An 18432-nucleotide genomic window follows, 5' to 3' on the forward strand; every position below is an offset into this window, starting at 1 on the left:
TGGTGCCTTCGGAGTCCGCTATACAACGAGAGTCCGCGTTGAAGGGAAGAGCCTTCGCCTTTTATTCGTGAAAAGCTCGAGCCTATTAGCTATCTACCATCCCGACACTTCTCCCATCCGCGCTGCCTCCGGTTTTATTGTATGTTTTCCTCCATAGTCACGCCAGGGGCTAATGGTTTAAATGGATAGGGCGGACGATCTGCACTGCTATCTATTGTGTCTCCATTTAGCCCTGAGGATTCAGGAGGAGAGAAGTCCTCTGGCTCATCTGCAAACTTTGTCACTATACATCTTTTTTTTTTTTTTTAAAGAGTGTTCTGAAGGCTTGCATCCCTCTTCCTCTCCTGTCTTTCCCTGCCACGCCCACTCCCCCTCCCTTCTTCGCACAGCCATCCACACCCATTTAAGCTGCATTTTCAAAATCATTGAGAGGTAGACTTGAGCTGAAAGAGGGAGGTTTCATGACCCTGTAAACATTGCGGAAGATTCCAGAAATTGAGTTAATGACTTTTAGAAGCTATCTCCAAATGGAAAAACTCGGCACAGTAGTGAACCTTCCCAGAAGTGTCGACCTTCCAAAATTCCTCCAAGAGCACAGCAATGACTCATCCAGGAAATCGCAAAAGAGCCAAGGACAACATCAAAGGACCTACAGGCCTCTCTTACAGCAATAAAGGTCACTGTTCATGACTCCACTATCAGAAAGACACTGGACAAAAATGGCATCCATGGAAGAGTGAAGAGTGGTGAGGAGAAAACCGCCGCTAACCCAGAAGAACAATAAGTCTGAATTTTGCCAAAACACACCTTGACGATCCTCAAACCTTTTGGGAGAATGTTCTATGGATTGAGGAGTCGAAAGTCGGACTGTTTGGAAGACAGGGATCCCGTTACATCCGGCATAAACTATATACACAAAACATCATACCTACGGTCAAGCATGGTGGTGGTAGTGTGACAGTGTGGGGATGCTTTGTTGCTTCAAGGCCTGGGCAAGTTGCAATTATTGTGGGAAACATGGATTCTGCTATCTACCAGAAAATCCTAAAGGAGAATATCCGGTCTTCAGTCCGTAAGTCGAAACTCAAACACAACTGGATTATGCAGCAAGACAATGATCCAAAACATAGGAGTAAATCCTAGTCCTAGAATTAAGTGAAACACTGATCTCCAGTTATCAGAAGAGTTCGGTTGCAGTTCTTGCTGCTAAAGGAGGCACAACCAGATTTTAAGTTTAAGACGGCAAATAGTTTTTTACATGGGTGATAGGTGTTGGATCACTTTTTTGCTTCAATAAAACTGTAAATAAATAAATAACTGTATTGTGTGTTTACTCAGGTTGACTTTGTTTTATGTTGTTTGAAGATCTAAAAGTATTCAGTACGATATATACACAAAACAGTCGAAATCAGGACGGAGGCAAATACCTTTTCACAACACTGTATGTATTTCTCTGATCCAGTCACAATTTAGTATAGATATTTGTAATGTTTGTAAAGTTATATGTTAAGTGACACTGTATGTGCGTATAGGATCGAATGCTTAATGTTATTGTACATATGTAAGGAGTTTCTTATATTCCAATATTCACCTCCATCGTTGGGGAGTGATGGCATGTCAGGGATGGGTGGATCAGAAGTTTCCTCCGCCAGACCTCTGGGACTCGCCAGCACAGACTGGTGCAAGATCTACTGTGTCTCTCCGGTCTGTGTGGTGTTGTGAGCAGCAGACTGCCCGTTCATCGGCCTTCACCTTCCCTCCTGGACCTGGTGCTCTCGTTCTGAATAATATGGAGGAGAGGGAAGGGGGAAGGAGGAAGGGAAGGGGGGCTTCTTCTCCCAAAAAAATGTACCCACGGTACATTTATGTGGATGGATAGATGAATGGACAAGTTGCCTGTTGAGAGAGTAAGAAAAAAAAAAAGTCAGAGAGAGAGAGAGAGAGAGAGAGAGAGAGAGAGAGAAAAGGCTCTGGGCTGGAGGTGGCAATTGCACTGCTCAAACTGTTCTAAAACATATCAGTCAACCTGACATGAGCAGTTTCGCCTGGCTGATCGCCCTCTGACATCTGAGTGAGGATCCAGCAATTGTTAGGAGCAGATGACAACTTTCTGTCTTCTGTCAATCTGATAAAGCACTAATGCAGCTGTTTAATTAACAGTTTCTGTTTTTGCCATTTTTAAACTATTTAGCATTGCAATCAGTGTCATAAATCATGAGGTCTTGGATGACAAGTTGTCGGTCTGTGCGTCTCAGTACATCTGATCTGATTGGCTATTTTTGACTGGTTGAGCCGGTGGCTGGGTGAGATGTATTCACTGGTCGACCGTGACCCCTTGTGGTTCATTTGTGAAGTACATGTACAGCTAAGCACAAAAGTTGAATACCCTTACTTTAGAATGATGAGACAAATGAGACATGTTGTGCAAGTCTCATTTGTCTCATCATTCTAAAGTAAGGGTATTCAACTTTTGTGCTTAGCTGTACATGTACTTCACAAATGAACAGATTCTTTTCAGATTCAACAGATTCTTTCACAAATGAACAGAACTTACAGATTCTTTCCCTTCTTTGTAAAAAGTCATAGAAGTTGTCAAAAAAGTGGCGTAGGGAAATAAATTAATAGTGAAATATTTATATCTATGACTCTTTAATTGTTGTTTCTATTCTGCTACGCTTCTTCCGTTTCTGAATTATGCTTTTTCTTCCTTTTATTCCAGACTGCCAGAATGGCAGAGACAAAAAATTAAATTCAGGTCCAGTGCTGAATAAATCAGCTGTTAACTGAGAAAACACTAACATAGACAAGCCTACACCGTATGGCCAAAAGTATATGGACAACTGGCCATCACACCCATGTGTGATTGTTGAACATCCCATTTCACATTTAGTCCCCCTTGCTGTTATAATAAGCTCCACTCTTCTGGGAAGGCTTTCCACTCGATTTTGGAACATGGCTGTGAGGATTTGTAATCATTCAGCCACAAGATCTTTAGTGAGGTCAGGCAGTGATGTTGGGTGAGGAGGACTGGGGTGCAGTCAGCGTTCCACTTCATCCCAAAGGTGTTCAGTGGATTTGAGGTCAGGGATCTGTGCAGGACATCCAGTCTTCATGGACCTTGTTCTGTGTATAGGGTCACTGTCATACTGGAACCGGTTTGGCCCCTTAGTTCCAGTGCTTCCAACTTTGTGGCAACAATTTGGGGAAGAACCCAGGGGAGTAATGAGGCCTGAGCATTGGGGGCTGTGGCCCCGAATATTTTTTCTTTAGCCCCGAATAATTCTCCACTTGGATATCTTCGGTAAAAGAAGATGGCGGTGTTGTAATTTTGTAACGTCAGTGAACGGAGGCGAGACCAATCAGACGTGGTTTACAGGACAATACGTGGAAGTGTTTACGTCTTATTGGCCGACACCTCTCAATTTTGCGAAACACTAGCTCACAGTCAGGTAGTGTAAGGGGGAAATGTATATACATCAATTTTATACCAGTAAAAGGGTTGAAACTGAAACGCCAACATCTTCTCATGCTGAGCCGGAAAACAAGGTGTGTAAATGTCTATATGAGTTCCAAGTTACATGAAACAGATATGAGCAGAACATAAGGACATATAACCTACTTTACATGCCACTTTACCTAGCTAAACCCATACAGTGATAGCTTAGTTGTGCCAAACTAGCCTAGTCTCATGTTAGATAGCCAAAATGTTTTATATTTTATCGATCTGATAGTCCTGCAATCAGTGTTAACAGCCAAGGCAAGTTTTATGATAAATCAGACTTTTTGTCCAATTTTCACATGCAAAAATTTTTTTTTTGAAATGCATAGAAACAGTCTATTTTGAAGTACATTTTAAAAAGTGTTTTGATGGAGAAGAATCCAGCTCTGCTCCGGATGATTAACAGTCCAGTTAACGCCCCTGGAAGAACCACATAAAGATGTGATGGTCAGGTTTCCGCAAACTTTTGGCCATATAGTTTATATCAGTGATCACTGAAAAATATGTTCAGAATCAGGGATGTGACACTAAAACGCCTCTAAATCTAAAACATTATTTGTCTTCATAGTGAAAAACTTTCATTTAATTGGTCAATTTTAACACACATCCCAGCCAAAATATGTATTATCTTAATAATCACACCATATATTTATACAGTACACTGAGTGAGTTTTTTCAATTTTAAAACTCAACCCACATGTCACTGGACAGAAAGAGACCAGACAGTAGGTCATAGGAAGGCTGAGGAAATGCTGCATGAGTCCAGCCATCCCTAAGGCACTGCACTATTCAACAACCTGAATGTGCTGTGATCTGTGGCATAATTCGTTCACTCAGCAAAATCCTTTAACTCTGTGTAGCCCTATCTCCTAAACACTCCTTGCTCACTCACACACCGCCGCCTCTAACACTAAGCCCCAGCCTCCCCCTCCCCCGGCAATGCCCATTCAGCATAAAAACCTTTCTAGAGGAAACCAGGCCTACTGACAGATATTCAATACTGTGCTCTCTACAGTGCTGTGTCCATGCTTGATCGATTAAAAAGAATTATATGACGTGGCAAAAGCTCAAAAAAGGCATACATAAAGGCCAACTTCCTACTCAGCTAGTTATATGATCGTCTATATCCCCTGTTTATTTTGGATTTCTTGAAATCATATTTTAAAAGTACTACTACTATTACTACCACCACCACCACTACTACTACTACTACTACTATTATTACCACTACTATTACTACTACTACTACTACTACTATTATTACCACTATTACTACTACTACTACTATTATTACCACTATTACTACTACCACTACTACTACTACTATTACCACTACTATTACTACTACCACTACCACTACTACTATTATTACCACCACTACTACTACTACTACTATTATTACCACTATTACTACTACTACTACTACTACTACCACCACCACCACCACCACCACCACTACTACTATTACCACTATTACTACTACTACTACTACTACCACCACTACTACTACTATTATTACCACTACTATTACTACTACCACTACTACTACTACTATTACCACTACTATTACTACTACCACTACCACTACTACTATTATTACCACCACTACTACTACTACTACTATTATTACCACTATTACTACTACTACTACTACTACTACTACTACTACCACCACCACCACCACCACTACTACTATTACCACTATTACTACTACTACTACTACTACCACCACTACTACTACTATTATTACCACTACTATTACTACTACCACTACTACTACTACTATTACCACTACTATTACTACTACCACTACTACTATTATTACCACTACTACTACTACTACTACTATTATTACCACTATTACTACTACTACTACTACTACCACCACCACCACCACCACCACCACTACTACTATTACCACTATTACTACTACTACTACTACCACCACTACTACTACTATTATTACCACTACTACTACTACTACCACCACCACTATTATTATTACCACTACTACTACCACCACCACCACTACTACTACTACTACTACTACTATTATTACCACCACTACTACTACTACTACTACCACCACTACTACTACTATTATTACCACTACTACTACCACCACCACCACCACCACTACTATTATTACCACTACTACTACCACCACCACCACCACCACTACTACTACTACTACTATTATTATTACCACTACTACTATTACTACTACCACCACCACTACTACTACTATTATTATTACCACTACTACCACCATCATCACCACTACTACTACTATTACTACCACCACTACTACTACCATTACCACTACTACTACTACTACTATTATTACCACTACTTCTATTACTACCACCACCACCACTACTACTATTATTATTACCACTACTACTACTACTACTACTATTACTACCACCACTACTACTACTACCACCACCACCACCACCACCACTACTACTACTACTACTACTACTACTACTACTACTGCCATTACTACTACTACCACCACCACTACTACTATTATTACTACCACCACTACTACTACTACTACCACCACCACCAACACTAGTACTACTATTACTACCACTACCACCATTACTACTACTACTACTATTACCACTACTACTATTACTACCACCATTACTACTACTATTAATACCACTACCACCACTATTACTCCCACCACTACTACTACTACTATTATTATTACCACTACTACTACTACTTTTACTACCACCACTACTACTACTACTATTAATACCACTACCACCACTTTTACTACCACCACTACTACTACTACTACTACTACTACTACAACTACTATTATTACCACTACTACTACTTTTACTACCACCACTACTACTATTACTACTACCACCACCATTACTACAACCACTATTACTACTATTATTACCACTACTACTACAACTACTACTACCACCACCACCACTACCACTATTACTACCACCACCACCACTACTACTATTACTACCACTACTTCTACCACCACCACTACTATTACTACCATTATTACTACTACAATTACTAGTACTACCACTACCACCACCATTACTACAACCACTACTACTACTATTACTACCACCACCACTACTACTACTACCACCACAACTACTACAAGTACCACCACCACCACTACTACTACCACCACTACTACTATTACTACTACTTCATTAGTGATATTATTAAATGATGGTAAGAGGCTAGAAACAAATATAAAATATCACTGCCCATTACTCCCAAACTCTTTAGGAAACAAGAGATGGAATAGTTAATTATTTTAAGCAAAGAACTGCTCGAATGCAAGTGTTTCTCTGAGAGCCAGTTTCTGTCATGTTATGCTGAAGATGAAGGCACAAAAGAATCGTATGAGGCGCATCGTAAGTGATCCACAATGAGCCCAGTGTAGAGGCAAACCCTGTTGCACAGCCACTGGACAACTGGCATCCTGTTCACAATGAAAACAAAGCAGTAATGTCAATGTTCTTAGAACGTCATGTTAGTCATGATGACAAACACACACTTGTATGGATGGTGTGTCACGTCACACTACTTCGCTACAGCCAGATTTCACAGCCGCAACAGGATTTATGGAACCAAAAACTTTTTTGTAATTTAAAAGACTTCAATAGATATAATAACCTGAACAACTTCGATATACAGAGAACACACTATATTTAAAAAGCAGTATGAGAGAATATACAGCACTGCTGTAAAACAAACTATGATATATTTGAAGAGGACAATCATTCATATGCTAGGTAGAGCACACTCAGACTTGACATTTATGTTTATATAGCTTAAGCAACATATTTACGTTTAAAAACCAGCAGTCTAGATGTTATTTGGACCTGAACATGCTCTACAAAGTTAGTAATAATAACCGAAACCGCAATTCATTATTCCCAATGAGTACATTTGATTTAGCAATATGCCAATGCTGACACTTTAATCGGTCTTGTTAAAATACCACATAATCACAGTCACAGCCGTAGAACTGATGAGCACTTCTACAGCGAGGAACACGGATGAGAAGCTCTTGCCAAATCAGTATATGACTGAAGATGCCACAAATCCATTTAATACACATTTAACCTGAAAGCTGAAACTTCTTTATAATTATGAATGAGTTATTAGACTAAAAACCATCCATATACACTCACCATCCATTTGCACACCTGCACATTCATGCAATTATCCAATCAGTCAATAACGTGGCAGTAGCATAATGAATCACATTATGCAGGTACAGGATGAGAGCTTCAGCTAACGTTCACAACTAATTCCAGAACTGGAAAAATGTGATCTTATTGACCAACGACCGTGACGTGGTAGTTAGTGCCAGACAGGCTGGTTTGAGTATCTCAGAAACTCCTGAGATTTTCACACACAACTGTCTCTAAAGTGTACACACAGTGGTGCAGGGGTGGGGGCACCTCAATGGGAGGAAACAATCTGGTGATGAGAGATGTCAGAGGAGAATGGCTAGACTGGTTCAAGCTGCCAGGAACACTCAAATAACAACTCATCACAAACGTGAGAAACAGAAAAGCATTTCAGAATGCAAGAAACACACGGAACCTTGAGGTAAATGTGCTTCAAAAGCAGAAGACCACATCAGGTTCCACTCCTGTCTACCAAGAACAAGAATCTGAGTAATACAGTGAGCACAGGCTTACAGAAACTGGGCAACCTCAAATGTCCTGTTTCAATGAACCTGAAAATTAGTTCCTCTTACTGCTCATGTTCTAGCAGCTATTCCCTCACTAGCTTCTGTTTCTCTTTCTCTGAAGGTTAATAAGACAAAAGAAATGTAACTTCTCATGTTGCCAAAAAATCAGAAAAGTGTCTTTCCTGTCCACCAGTCCTCTTTCATGAAAATGTTAAATAAATGTTAAATAAATGCTCAATGCTACTATTTGCATTTCTGGTTAGATGCTAACTGCATTTCGCTGGCTTTGTATTCGTACTCTGCACAATGACAATGAAGTCGGATCTGACCTAATCGCTAATCTAATTTAAACGTTAAATAGACGTCTCCTTACAGAATGTTTCTCCGCTTAATTGATTATACGTTTTCTTTGTTAAATAAAAGCACATTTTCATTCATCCTAAATTATGTGGAACATCTGCCATACGAGTCACTGTGAAACAGCTGTTACTATAGAAATGATAACGTATCACAACATGCACGTTAATTTAAATCTGAGATCTGCCTTGAAGCGGACACTGTTAATCAACACCTTCTGATTTTGGTATTGAGAATCTTTAAATGACACTGGATATATACTTTTGAACTTACCCTTGGTAAATGCTTATTATTACTACAACAAACTTTTTAACATATGAAACTACATTGACAGAGGGTTTAAAAGTTGCACAGGATATACAGTAGAGGTTGACCTATAGTGGGTTTTACAGATACTGATAACTATGTTGGGCGGTGCCTGCCGATAACCGATTAATCAACCGATAGTTTTTCAAATTGATACTGAATGAAAACATAGCCTTCAAAGTAGAGTATTGCTGAACTTTATTACAAAATAAACAGTACTGACTGTGCCATGAAAATGTACCGTACCTTATTAAATATAAACACACACACACACACACACACACACACACATATATATTAACTAATAATAAGTATTAAAAGTAAATAAAAGATCCAAGCTGAACCAAAAAGTCACACTCCAAATAAAAATAAAGACATCCAAAATTAATCAAAAAGCACTTAAAATAACACAACAAAATTAGTCAGTGATCATTTTTATTTTGCCCTCTAGAGGCCACTCTGGTACTGTATGATGATAGCGAACCGTTCTCAGCCTCAACCAGGAAAAACTATGGTTGTATCACTGATAGTTCCAGCAATCGGTCGATCTCTAATATAGATGTACGGCGAAAAGACTTAACTATTTTAAAAAGTAAATAATTTGTAGTTTTATTGCAATCAATCCATAATCACTGTCCATGTTTCATGAATATTTAAGTGGAGTGAAAGGAGCACCAGAGATGAATGTAATGGAACAGAAAAAGAAACGTCTTTGAACACCACACGGTCTTGTCCAGGCGCAGTGAACAGGGAAGGAAAAAAAAAAAAAAAAAGATTATTACAAATCAGATCATATTAATATTAAAACACGGCTACAGATGTTAAGAGTGGTCTACTTGAGATAAGGTATATCCATCATAGACACATACACAATGACTGTACAGCTCAGCTGTGAAAGCATAGTGCTGCTGTAGGTGTAGGTTCATCTATCCATCCATCTTCTATATCGCTTATCCTTCCTTCAGGGTCACGGGGAAACCTGGAGCCTATCCCAGGGAGCATTGGGCACAAGGGTACACACACTATTGATGTGTGCACCGGGGTACACACACACATTCACACACTACGGACACTTTGGACACGGCAATCAGCCTACCATGCATGTCTTTGGACTGGGGGAGGAAACCGGAGTACCCGGAGGAAACCCCCGCAGCACGGGGAGCACATGCAAACTCCGCGCACACAGGGCCACGGTGGGACTCGAACCCCCGACCCTGGAGATTTGAGGCGAACGTGCTAACCACTAAGCCACCGTGCGCTGTAGGTGTAAGTATAAGAGCTGAAACCAGTTGAAACTTAACTGCCACATTCACTTGTAAAAAGGAAGCCCTTCCACTAGCATGCCTGCAGACATAAAACAAAGTGTTTCCTCTTTGTTTGCAAACCATTAACAAACTGGCAGAGACCAGGGTGAGCAAATCACTACATTCAGCTGGACAAGCAGATAATGTGTCCTGGTTATGGGGGCATAAGTACATAGTACTTACTTAAGTACTATTTAGTATGTACTTTATATGTACTTTACTCAAGTATTACTGAACTTAAGTACCCCTATTCAAGTAAATTTCTTTTTACTCCTTCCATTTACCTTTGATCTTCAAATACCCAGAGTTTACCACGTACACCTTTTTTGGGAACAACCCTTTATTTAGAGAGCATGATCATGGGTTTTAAGATGAATATGCTCATAACAAAGACAAACTTTAAGACATTAAAATTGCCATCTGGCTAACTACCTAACCTTCCAATGTTTATGTTTTGTACAGGAAGTAATAAGGCACAAAACACACACACAACCAAATGTTATCCAAGTCTTGTGAATAGGATTATAATAACCACAGACTTTCCAGCTATCCAAAACATTGGACAAAACATTTGCCCAAATGTGATGGATAATAAATGATTCATTATTTGCGTAGCTAGCTGTGTCTTCAAATAAAATATCTCCTATTTCCTACTGCTTTCAGTTTGTCTGGACATCAAGTTTAAAATTTAAGAGGCGTGTCGGTGCCTCAAGCAGAAGAGAACGAGAAAACAGAAACAGTACAGAGAGCTTTGGTTGAATCGGCCTTTTTATAAACGGGCTTCACCCGCACTATTGCACTGCCAATAGATGATGGGCAGTTGATGGCTTATCTACCCCAGACTGGCACAAATTAAACTGGCCAGACTCGATCTCAAAAGAAAGGAAATGATGCTGCAAAGGTTACACAGCATTAAATCTACGGTCCGCATGTTGGGATTCTTCTTCACGACAATTTGATCAAAATCATTTGAGGATACTGATCCTTTTCCTTATCACTGTTTAGTTTTAACAAACATCACCGTATTTTCAACTTCCTATTTTCAACGGTGTGTTGAAGTTGGTGTTCGAATCCCACCTCTGCCCTGTGTGCATTGAGTTTTCATGTTCTCCCCGTGCTTCGGGGGTTTCCTCTGGGTAACCCAGATTCCTCCCCCTGTCCAAACACGTGCATTGTAGGCTGACTGGCATTTCCAAATTATCCTTGGTGTTTGAATGTGTGTGTGACTGTGCCCTGCACTGGGTTGGCACCCTGTACAGCTAGTCCCCCACCTTGTGCCCGAGTTCCCTGGGATAGGCTCCAGGCTCCCCCGCAACCCTGAGTAGGATAAGCGGTACGGAAAATGGACAGGCGGAAGTATTAATCAGCAGCAGTGTATAAATATAAATGTAAATTTAGCCAATAACTGTAAACTGTTCCAAGCACATAGTGCTGGAACCCTATTAAGCTGGGCGATATGACAAAAATATCATATCACGATACCCGAGGACATATCTATGATACCCAATGTGCATCACGATATATTTTAGCTAACAAACTGCCGGCAAAACAGTAGAAAAATAAACAGAAAGCGTAAAATTGAGTTTGATGATACTTTTCTTTAATGCCTACAAAGACATAGAAGATTATGCTTTTAAAAATGATGTCAAATCAACAGCATCCATTTACTACCATTCAACTTGTATTTTTTACGTTTTTAATCATTACATCACCATACAAACGAGATCTCCAAAAAGTGTATCACAATCACTTATTATTTATTATATATTTCCTGTGGGTTGGCTGGAAGAACAACTCAGTACTACCCACACATGCATATGTATATAGAGGGGGGAAAAAGGATATCTGATCAATCGAAAACATGCGCTGAATAATTTGACTGTCAGCCTTAATCCAGGTGGCTTAATCAGGTTTGAAATAATGGAATTAATCCGATTAGATACGGTGCCCTCCATTAATATTGGCACCCTTGGTAAATATGAGCAAAGAAGGCTGTGAAAATTTGTCTGTTTTTTTAAACTTTTGATCTTTGAGATCTGCTCTCATGGATATCAAACAATTGCAAACAAAACACAGGTTTAACCAAAAAACATATTTGTTAAATATAGGTGTGCAACAATTACTGGCGCACTTTTAGTCAATAATTTGTGCTCTCTCCCTTTGCCAAGATAACAGCTCTGAGTCTTCTATATAATAATATATAATGCCTGATGAGGTTGGAGAATAGATGGTAAGGGATCTGAGACCGTTCCTCCATACAGAATCTCTCCAGATCCTTCAAATTTCAAGGTCCACGCTGGCGGAGTCTCCTCTTCAGTTCATCCCACAGGTTTTCTTTGGGTTTGAAGTCAGGGGATGGTCATGGCAGGACCATGATTTTGTGGTCAGTAAACCATTTTTGTGTTGATTTTGATGTATGTTTTGGAGCATTGTCCTGCTGGAAGATCCAACCACGGCCCATTTTAAGCTTTCTGGCAGAGGCAGTCAGGTTTTCATTTAATATCTGTTGATATTTGATAGAGTCCATGATGCCATGTATCCTAACAAAATGTCCAGGTCCTCTGGCAGAAAAACAACCCAAAACATTAAAGAGCCACCACCATATTTAACCGTGGGCATGAGGTACTTTTCCATATGGCTACCTCTCTGTGTGTGCCAAAACCACCTCTGGTGTTTATTGCCAAAAAGCTCTATTTTGGTTTCATCTGAACATAGAAGCCGATCCCATTTGAAGTTCCAGTAGTGTCGGCAAACTGAAGACGCTCGAGTTTGTTTTTGGATGAGAGTAGAGGCTTTTTTCCTTGAAATGGTGATGTAGGTGACTTCGGATTGTAGTTTTAGAGACTTTCTGACCTCAAGACTAACTTCTGCAATTCTCCAGCTGTGATCCTCGTAGATTTTTTGGCCACTCGAACCATCCTCTTCACAGTGCGTTGAGATGATATACACTGACGTCCATTTCCAGGTTGATTCATAACATTTCCGGTTGACTGGAACTTGTTAATTATTGCCCTGATGGTGGAAATGGGCATTTTCAATGCTTGTGCTATTTTCTTATAGACACTTCACGTTTTGTGAAGCTCAACAACCTTTTGCTGCACATCACAGCTATATTCCTTGGTCTTACCCACTGTTATGAATGACTAAGGGAATTTCACCTGTGTATTAACTCATATTTTTACCCCTGTGAAACAGGAATTAATGGTTAAACAATTTCCTGTTCCTAATCACCCAGGTGTACTAAAAAAATGTAAAATATCAATGGAAATTAGGGATGTGACGGTGAGGAAATTTTCCCACCAGTTAATTGACATGTTACAAAAACAGTAATATCGGTAACACAGATGTCATTGGTGCTTTTCCCTCTTTTCCCCCTCGCTTTTAATCATTTATGAATGCTGATGCGGCCGTGCACATTTCACTTTCGAATCAGCGGCAATTTGAGGTGGCAATTGCTTGAATGGTGGGTTCCTTATTATTCTTAATGTAAAACACAACAACAAAACAGTCAAATGAAATCTGACTCCTGCTGATCTGTGCTTCGACTCGGACTCGTTCGGCTCACGCTGAATTGAGCGGACACGTTCAGTTTTTAATTGCAACGTCATTCTCTAATTGAACTAAATGATTTTTATTACTATAAAAAAGCAAAGCGACCGTGGTGGGCAAGTGATGTACACTGTGTGACACCGGGAACACAGACCATCACAGCAAGCCTAATGGGAATATACTTCCAATTTATTTTTCCTCATATGAATTCATAGGGGTGCCAATAATTGTTGTACACCTATATGTAACACTTTTTTGTTGATAAACCTGTGCTGTGTGTGCAACTGTTTGAGATCAATGAGAGCAGAGCATTTTTGTTAAACAATCAATTTTTCACAACCTTATTTGCTCATATTTACCAACGGTGCCAATATTAGTGGAAGGCACTGTATATCAGAGTATGGTGTTTCCATGACCAATGGAATAATCTGAGAACTGCTGAAGTCGGATGATAATTAACACGTGTGTAAACGATTCATCTTTATCAAAGACGAAACACTAAATGTAAGTGCAGAGACATTTTTCTAACTAACATTGCCTTTCACATTCAAGTCTCACTGATCTTAAAAAAATAAAATAAAAAATTCTGATCGAAGGCTTTTGTCTGTTTCAAAAGTTCAGCATCAATAAACATTTGTTCCAACATGCCTTTAGTGAAACCTAAGCCGCTCAGTAGCAAGTGCACAGGCAGGTCACCTTTCTTCTATTGTTTTCCACACAAACGTTACTATTACATCTCAGGCTGCAATTAAGAATCTCATTTTCTCCCTCACTGATTGGGGGAACTGGCCAACATATCCCCCCTGATGCTCTCTCTAGGGTCCAGTGCTGCCAACTTGGATTTGGAGACTATTTAGAACCCTTAGTGACTTTAAATATATAATTTAAAAAAAAAAAAAAAAAAAAAAAACAAGATCCTCACAAGAATTCCAGAGACTTTTTGAGCAGATATTAGCGATTGTCCTGCACTTGATATGACTCCCTAGCTCATATGACAGCTGCTGGTTATATGAGGTGAGAACACAGCTTATGCGAGCCTATGCTCCCAATTATAAATCACTGATTACCAGTGTTTTAATGACTAACCCTAGATCACCATTGTTCTCAACAACCAATCAATGATCACGGTTGGTCTCACCCATACACCTCTTTGTTCTTAGCTTTAAACTATCTTCCTGGCTATAATTACAAATAATAAAAATGTTACTCCATCCGTAACCATTTCCTTTTTGTGTCTATTTCCTTACTACTCACAACCAACGCTTCATTTCGTCTGTTTTCTTGATAAAATATCAAGCATTTTGTAAATACATAAACAGTTTTTTGGTTGAATGACCAAAGATGTGACCTTCTACCTTTAAGAAATTAGTTATTATTTTCTAGTTTGATAAAACTTTATTCTAAAGTACTATTCGGATTAGATTGGTTTATCAGCGGGACATCTGTATTAAAAAAAAAAAAAAAAAATAATAATAATAATAATAATAATGCTGTGGGTTTTTTTTTTACACATCTCCTCAGTGATTAACCACACACACATCTTGACAGCAATCACCACAGTAGGAGCGAGTTTCTAGTGGGTTGTATTTTCTATTTTCTGCTCTCATGTTAAATGCTGATAAATTAATAACTGTAACTGATCAGTAGTTTAAATATAAACAACTACATCATTTACAGTGTTCATCAGCATTTAACATTAGATATTTAAGGAACTGGCTGTGATATAACTAGTATTTATTTAGAAAACCTATACAGTAGCTGCCATTATAATGACTCCTGAAAGCGTTAATTCAACACTCTAGGTGTTAAGTCATCCCTGGGGATTTTGCTGTGTGGTCAAGGTTTTACCAACCAGACCAAGTATATGGTTTTGTGCCTCTTCTAAAGCATCCATTTTTCATTTTTTTGTGATTTGGGAAGTGTTTGATATTCGTGGGAGAGTCATTAGCCATGTTTCCATCCAAGCTGCAAATTTAACTTGTGCGGGAAAATTGGAATATCGCGTAAAACATTAGAAATAAAGCACCGTTTCCATCCTACGTGCTCAAGAGAACAAACTTGTCACTTCCGGGGAAGTTGGCACAATCAATACAAATGGAAGTCGTATTGAGGACTTTACTCTGTAAATGTGTTTGCATCATAGTTTATGCGCATGTTTTTTTTTATCAAATAAAAAATTATCTGCCTCAAATGAGCAAATAAAATCATTTGTATCAATACAATTGGAAGTCATTGCAACTGGCAAAGCCATCGTGGCTCTTTTTTAGCAATATAATAAATGACTTGCGTTTCAGAGTGCGCAGACGAAACCCTGTCACAAACCTCATGTAATCTTCTGATCGAAGGCAGATGCCTGATATTCGGGAACGGAATCGTGTGAGACAGCCCTGGGAATCATTTCAATGACAGACTTTGCTTCAGGCATTTCAGGATGACAAAAACAACATTTGAGATGCTGTGCAATTAGATTGGTGCGCTGGTCAGTCCAGTTATGTGACCCACCGCACCCCAGGTACCACAGAAAAGCGCACTGAATATCCAATCACATCGGCCAATTATCCAATCACATGATTTGTTGAGGCAAAAATCACATGACTTTATTGGATATGAATCAAGGACTTTATTCGGTAAATGTGTTTCCATCATAGTTTAAACGCATGTCTATTTATCAAATAAAATAAGTGATCTGCCTCAATTCAGCACACAAGTTTTTTTTATGTGCATTTTGGAAATTTTATTCGCATCTGGTGATTCCATCCAGCGATGTTGTTGTTTTTTTTTTTTTTTTTTTGCGAGACATCCCAATAATTCACATAAATATATGTGGATGGAAACACAGCTACTGATACGAGTGCTACAAAACTAAATACCACAAGTAGCAGCAGTCAAACGCAGTTTTTTTTTTTCCCTGACGTGAGGCAACATCTGTCTATAAAAATAAAAAAATTAATAAATTCACAAAGATGTGCATCATAGGATTCACTTAGTTTGGCGTAAAAAAATAGGTAATGTGTCATTTTCTCAGAAGAGAACCTCCAACGCGGCCCATCCGGACAGAAATAAAAATCACACAGGAGTAAAATTAGAAATGACCCCAGCACCCCATGTAAAACTAATTCTGTCTAGTGTTTAAGGCCTTCAGAAAACAGTCCTTCATCATGATCATGACGGATTCATGAATATGCAAATGAGGAAATGACATCATCTGGCGACCCTTTAGAGTATGCATTAGACCCTGAATACAGTGTGAACAATGCTAAGGTCGCTCCCTCACTGCAATTCCTATTGTAGAAGCGTACATGAAGGACATCTGATGAAAGCATATGGATACACACATCACCGTAAACAGCCCGGTCTTTACACAGTGCCGTTAACCGTTTCACAACACACTCCCGTGCAGAAAGAAGGGACGCATTTCTGCTGTATAATGACGCTGTTTTATAATGAGGATGAAGCCTACAGTTCACTGAGATCTTCCTTCAGCCGAGTGAAGGCATCCTGTGCGCGCGCGTCTATGCCCCAGATTCAGACTGCGGATCTGCAAAGTCAAATCTCAGTATATATATATATATATATATATATATATATATATATATATATATATATATATATATATGCATATAAAAAAAAAGTAATCCATTTAGGCTTCGTATGCAGTTCTAGATGATGCGATTGAATATACAGACCTGTGTGAAAGCTAGGTCTCTCGCTGCTATTTCTCAGCTCAGGTTCTTCTAGCACGCGCGCAGATTTCTCACTCTTTCCCACAATGCAGTGTGTTAGAGAGAGAGAGACTCGGGTGGGCCGTCAGTGCTCAACACCTCTTACCTACATCTTTACATGTACATGCATATCTCAATCACTATTTATTTATTTATTTATTTATTTATTTACTGCTATGAGGACGACAGTGTCCATGGATCAATCGGTCAATCAGCTGCTTAGCCGGTGGACTAGCTTTCAGCTAGCAAGTGCAAAGAATGAGAATAAAAACTGATGATAACGTCGCGCGGTGTTACCTGAACACTTACTTGCTCCAGCTTCTCTGCGGTGTCCTTTTCGTTTTTATTATTTTTTTTTTTTTAACTCGCCACCTTTTGTTAACAGAATTGTGTTGTTTTTATCTTCAGTTGCAAAAATAGCTAGCTATGTAGAGTACTGGAAATGAACCTGTCCTGCATCGCGTAGTCAACACAAGCGTATAGTGAGGGGTTAACCCGTGGACGGACTAGTCCATTCCTCAAATAGGGGGGTCCTCATTTTTAATTCCCATAGGTCAGTCAGTCATGGCCAGAAATGTACACTAAGGGATTGTTAATCGTTTTTGTTTGCCTTATTTGTTCTTTCCTGGTAATAACAGCGTTTCGTGACTTTTTTTCCCGCCGACCTTTTTTTAAAATAACAACACACCATGCACCTACTACCTATCCTATAATTAGGATATGGTGCTTTCCATGAGAAAGCTTTACTGAGGTAAATTAGTGAAATTGCTCATTTCGATTCCGGAGACACCAATTGTTTGTTTCATGTATTTATTTACTGTAATTATTTGTTTGTGTGGGGTTTTTTATTACCATTTTATTCTAAATAAAAGAATTACAGCTTTACAGCCGATGTTTATGTTTCTTGTGTGCCATATACATATACATAACCTTGGGAGGTTACATTCTCTATAGGAAAATGGAAGAGTCCCTGTGGGTACGTGTATGAGCTTG

At 39.2% G+C, this 18432-nt stretch overlaps 1 protein-coding gene across 2 annotated transcripts in view; it reads right to left on the bottom strand.

Moving 5' to 3' along the window:
- The window catches only part of ttll7 (tubulin tyrosine ligase-like family, member 7), a 70533-nt gene extending 52610 nt beyond the window's left edge, over positions 1–17923 (bottom strand). Inside the window, exons 1-2 of one of the 2 annotated variants that reach the window (XM_017477559.3) lie at positions 17749–17923; positions 1592–1896 (exon numbers count right to left, since the gene is read on the bottom strand). In XM_017477559.3, the coding sequence (XP_017333048.1) occupies positions 1592–1616 (25 nt within the window). In that variant the 5' untranslated portion in view covers positions 1617–1896; positions 17749–17923. Of the gene's footprint in view, positions 1–1591; positions 1897–17736 lie in introns of both variants that reach the window. The other variant, XM_017477558.3, reaches the window with a different exon arrangement.
- Between the last annotated feature and the right edge of the window lie 509 nt (positions 17924–18432).

Source organism: Ictalurus punctatus, chromosome 10 (assembly GCF_001660625.3).
Source record: "Ictalurus punctatus breed USDA103 chromosome 10, Coco_2.0, whole genome shotgun sequence".
Taxonomy (NCBI): Eukaryota; Metazoa; Chordata; class Actinopteri; order Siluriformes; family Ictaluridae; genus Ictalurus; species Ictalurus punctatus.